The sequence below is a fragment of the Alligator sinensis genome, unplaced genomic scaffold, assembly GCF_000455745.1.
Source record: "Alligator sinensis unplaced genomic scaffold, ASM45574v1 scaffold1434_1, whole genome shotgun sequence".
Classification (NCBI taxonomy): Eukaryota; Metazoa; Chordata; order Crocodylia; family Alligatoridae; genus Alligator; species Alligator sinensis.
In genome coordinates this window covers 175,278-180,221 of record NW_005843168.1, presented here as the reverse complement: position 1 = coordinate 180,221, position 4,944 = coordinate 175,278, and the positions used below count along the sequence as shown (strand labels likewise).

The 4,944-nt window shown below is 64.7% G+C and overlaps 1 protein-coding gene across 1 annotated transcript in view; it reads left to right on the top strand.

Annotated features, from left to right (window-relative positions):
- LOC112548428 (hemicentin-2-like) overlaps positions 1 to 4,944 on the top strand; it is a 7,066-nt gene that overhangs the window by 1,756 nt on the left and 366 nt on the right. The window contains exons 2-8 of the mRNA XM_025194193.1: positions 1,179 to 1,268; positions 1,544 to 1,774; positions 2,591 to 2,734; positions 3,289 to 3,423; positions 3,633 to 3,814; positions 4,290 to 4,392; positions 4,559 to 4,700. Coding sequence (XP_025049978.1) covers positions 1,570 to 1,774; positions 2,591 to 2,734; positions 3,289 to 3,423; positions 3,633 to 3,814; positions 4,290 to 4,392; positions 4,559 to 4,700 — 911 coding nt within the window. The 5' untranslated portion in view covers positions 1,179 to 1,268; positions 1,544 to 1,569. The remainder of the gene's footprint in view (positions 1 to 1,178; positions 1,269 to 1,543; positions 1,775 to 2,590; positions 2,735 to 3,288; positions 3,424 to 3,632; positions 3,815 to 4,289; positions 4,393 to 4,558; positions 4,701 to 4,944) is intronic.

Genomic DNA, 4,944 nt, shown 5'->3' with positions numbered 1-4,944 from the left:
GGGTTCGCGGGGGTGTGGGGGAGCAGAGGGGCTGGGAGCCCGGATGCCCGAGGTCTCGGGGGTGGTGGGGGTGAGAGCACCAGCTCTGGGAGGGGAGTGGGGACTGTGGGGATCAGTGGGGGGGGGCTGGGGGCGCCCGGATGCCTGGGTCCTGGTGCGTGCGTCAGGGGTGGGGGTGCGGGAGGATGTTTGTGTCTCGGGCATTGTCTGTTTATCTGGGCTGGGTCCCTATAGCTTCCCCGCCTCATCCCTCCCAGTCTCAACCAGTAAGACCCAATTCCTCCCAGTCTCTCCCCCTGTGCTCATTTCCAAGGCCTGCCCCTCCCTGCCCTGCTCCAGGGGAGACCTCCCAGTTTCCCCCCTCCCCCCACCCCTGGTACTGGGAGGAGGCCTCCCCGTACTGGGCACCAGCTTGGGGGCCACCCAGTGTGGCTGAGAGCCCGGATGCCTGGTTGCTCTGTGGGGGATGAGAGGGTTGTTGGGGATTGAAGTGGGGGGGTTTGGGAGTCTGCATGCCTGGGTCCCAATGTGGATATTCAGGTCCTCCTCTGGGTGGGAGATACCCCCAGCCTGGCCCCCCGCAGCAAGGCAGGGGCTGGTTCAGGTTGCGGGGTATGTACAGTGCTTGGAGCCAGGGGTCAAGGTCACCAGCTGGGAGCTGGGCAGGGCTCCTCCCCTCCCCACCGGCCAGGAAACCCTCGTGGGCCTCGGCCCTGGGCCTGGCGCCAGGGAGCTGTGTCCGACTGCAGCCACAGCACGTGCAGGGGAAGAAACCAGGCATTCAGGACACACACACACACACACACACACACACACACACACACACACAACCCAGGCATCTGCCCTCCCCCCGCTGGACGGGGGTGGGGGCTCCAGGCATTTATACCCATCCCTGTCCAGGCTCCGGCAGCACTGAGCTGACCCCATGCCTGGCAGGATGGGACCCCTCCTCCTCCTCCTCCTCCTCTTGCCCGGTGAGGACAGCCCGGGCGCCTGGGTCTGCTCTCAGGCACCTGTCTCCGGGTGGTCGACCAGTGGTGCAGCTCTCTGGGAGAGCCCGGATGTCCGGGCTCTGGGCCCCTCTAATGTCACCCCACCAGGCTCCCCTCTCCCCTCCCAGAGCTTGGGAGGACCCAGGTGTCCGGGCGGGGCGGTACTGACCCCTTTCACTCCCCCAGAGTGGGTGCGTGGCAGCCCTGGGACCCTGGAGATCATCCCGGCTGACGGCGCTGTGGAGCTTGGAAACGAGACCTTCTTCCTGTGCCAGGGTGAGTGCGGGGCACGGGGCCCCCTCCTCCCGGCTCCTGTCCCCTCATCCCTCCATCCCTCATCCATTTCTATAACTATCCCTCCCTCTATCTATCTCTGTAACCATCCATCCATCCCTCCATCCATCAACATGGCTACATCCATGCATTTCTATGACCTTCTCTCCATCCATCCATCTCCATGTCCATCTGTCCACCTCCGTATCTATTTATCTGTCTATCTATCCCCCCTACCCCCCGGTGTGACGCCCTCATGCCCTCCCTGGTGCTGGCAGTGCGTGGCGGGGGCGAGGCGAGCCCGATGTGGCTGGGCCCGGATGAGGCCATGGTGCCAGAGGGGGACCGCAGCGCCGAGGCGGGGCCGTTCCGGCAGCGGCGGGGTGACGGGCGCCGCGCCGAGCTGCATGTGATGCTGACGGTGCCGGGGCAGGGCGGGCGCTTCCGGTGCCAGGGCACCTTTGACTCCGGGGATGACGTTGCTGCCAACATCGACATCCGCCCTGCTGGTGAGAGCTGGGTGCTACGGCCCCATATGGATCGGGGCCCCTCAGGCATCATATTATAAGGGTCCCTGGGCCTTATAGTCCCATAGGGACTGGGGTCCCCCAAGCATCATAGCCCCCTATAGACTGGGGACCCTGGGCCCTATAGCCCCGTACGGACAGGGGGCCTGGGGCTATATAGCCTCATATGAACGGGAGGTCCTTAGGCATCATATATGAGGGTCCCTGGGCCTTACAGGCCTGTAAGGATTGGGGTCCCCCAAGCATCATAGCCCCATATGGATCAGTGTCTCTGGGCTGTATAGCCCTGTATGGACCGGGTCCCTGGGCTCTATAGCCCTGTAGGGACCAGAGGCCATCAGGCATCATATATAAGGTCCCCTGAGCCTTATAGTCCCATAAGGACTGAGGTCCTCCAAGCATCACAGCCCCATATGGGTCTCTGGGCAGTATAGTCCCATATGGACTGGGGTCCCAGGGCCCTATAGCCCTGTATAGACCAGAGGCCCTGAGGCATCATATACAGCAGTCCTGGGGTCCTATAGCCCCATAGGGATTGGGGTCCCCCAAGCTTCACAGCCTCATATGGACCAGGGTTCCTGAGCCCTATAGGCCTGTATGGACCAGAATTCCCGGTATGAATAGTGGGCAGGACTTATAGCAGCGGGGCCAGGGGAAATGGATGGGACCTGGGCCAGGGCCGAGGGTGGTGGGCGGGGCTACATAGCAGGGGCAGGGCCTATGCAAAGTAGCTGGAGGCTGCTGCTGCCCCAGCCCTCATGCCCCTCCCCTGCTTATTGCCCCCCGGGCCGCTTGCAGAGGACCCCCAGATCGTGGCCCTGACCCCAGCGCTGGAGGTGGCCGAAGGGGCCGCAGCCGAGGTCAAGTGCGAGGTCACGGGGACCCCAACCCCCACTGTGACCTGGGAGCGTGGAGGGCGTGACATGGCCGCCTTGGGGGACCGTGAGTGATGGGGGCAGGGTAGGGAGGGGCATTATGGGATTGGGGGGTATGATAGTGGGGCCCAGGGAGGAGCATTATGGGATTGGGAGGGTTGATGGAGTGGGGGCCCCCAGGAAGAGGCATTATGGGATGGGGAGGACTATGATGGGGGAGCTCGAGGGAGGGGCATTATGGAGTTGTAGGGTCCAGGGGGCAGCTAGGGAGAGGCGTTATGGGATTGGGGAGGGTTGATGGGGGGCTCCAGAGAAGGGCATTATGGGATTGAGGGGCTATGAGGGAGTGGGGGGCCACCCACAAAGCCCCAGGCCCCAGTTCCCTATGGAAATTCCCCCCCAGTCTCTACTGGTTTGTACTGGGAGCGGCCCCCAAGCACAGTCTTGGGGTCCCCCCCTCACAACCAGGCCCCATCCTCCTGCTTGATTGACAGCTGCCCCCCATGGTGCTGTCTGCCCCCTGCCAGGCACCCACCCAAGGCGGGGCAGCAGAAGGGGGCAGGAGGGTCCCTCAAAGCCCCCTCAGGCCTGGGGGGTGATGTGTACGTGTGTGCGCCGCAGGCCGCCTGGTAGTGCAGGAGGGGACGCTGGTTGTGGTGGCGGCGCAGCCGGGCGACGCTGGTGTCTACACGTGTCGCGGGCGCCAGGCCCGGCGTGGGCGTGAGGTCATGCGCACGGTCACGCTCAGCGTGCTCTGTGAGTGTGAGGAAAGGGAGGGGCACTGGGGTTCTTTGCAGGGGGGGTGGGGCTTTGGTGGGCCTGGATGCCCGTGTGGGGGCGGGGTTGTCCCGGATCCGGGGGGTGGGGGTGCACGTGCGCTGGATGGGGCTGGGGCTTGGTGGACTAGGCCCAGGGGGGCAGAGCCAGGGGTTGGTGGGTCTGATCAGGCCCCACCCATGCCTCAGTTTCCCCCAGGATTGAGACCCCCCACAACAGCTCAGTCTGTGCCAGGCCGGGGACCCCTGTGACCGTGAACTTCACTGTCTGGGCCCACCCTGCCCCCACAGCCACTGTGGCCTGGCAGGGCAAGAACCTTGCCCTGCAGCCCCTGGGCCGGGATGGCGCCCGGCACCACTATGCCCTGCAGGTGAGTCTCCACAACGCTACGGGGCCCAGGACATGTGTGCTTCTGGCATGCAACACCCCCCTCCCCACAGCCAGCAGGAGCCGCAGATACCCTGAATGCCTGGGTCCTCTGAGTGTGTGTGTGTGTGTCTGTGCACGCTTGTGTGTCCCTTACACCTGGGTCCTGTGTGTACGTGTGTGTGCGCACAACGGTGTGTTCCAGATGCCTGGGCTCCATGTGCGCGTGCCCCGGATGCCTGGGCTGTGTGTATGTATGTGTCCCAGACACCTGGGTCGTGTGTGTATGTGTGTGTGCATGCATGTACATTTGTGTGTCCCAGACACCTGGGTTCCACATATGTGCATGTGCACATGCATGGCCCGGATGCCTGGGTTCTGCATGTGCCCCCCCACCACACACACAAGGCCTGCCAGGCCTGGCAGGGGGAGGGGGGGACCTCTGGGGCCCCACTTCCCACCTTGACCCGTGACTCCAGGTGACCCCCAAGACCCCGTGGGACTTCTCCTCGGAGCTGGTGCTGGAGGCCTCCAATGCAGTTGGGGCCGTGCGCCATGCCCTGCGCCTGGAGCAGGCAGAAGGTGAGAGCCCACCCCAGAGCCAGCCACATCTCAGCCCATTCTACTTGGCCAGAGTCGGCTGCACCCCAGATTGGGAGCGGGGTGTGCAAAACCCAGGCGTCTGGGCCCCTCCAGGAGCCGGGGTGAATCCAGGTGTCTGGGCCTAGCTCTGCCCTCCCTCCCACAGGCTGGAGGCTGCCCCCAGGGTCCGTGGCTGGGCTGGTGGCCTCAATCTTCCTCCTTGTCCTGCTGGGCCTGGACCTCGGCTGCTGCTTGCGGAGGGGCCGCGGGGTCCTGGCTTGGACCCGAGACCGGCTGCGGCAGAGTGGGTGAGTGCAGGGGCGGAGTTTATAGGGGCCCAGGGGGTGGAGCTAATAGGGACCCCGGGGGAGTGGGGTCAAAGTCTGAGAGGCGGGGCCAGGGGAGAGCTGGGTGGAGGGGTTTAGGAGCTTGGGGATAGAGGGGTAAGGGTGAGTGAGGCTTGCTGGGGGCAGGGCTTGCTTGGGGGTGGGGCTTGGGAGGTCCCGCCCTCCCCCACGCCCTGTTCTCATTGGCTCCCCCACTTCTCCCCCC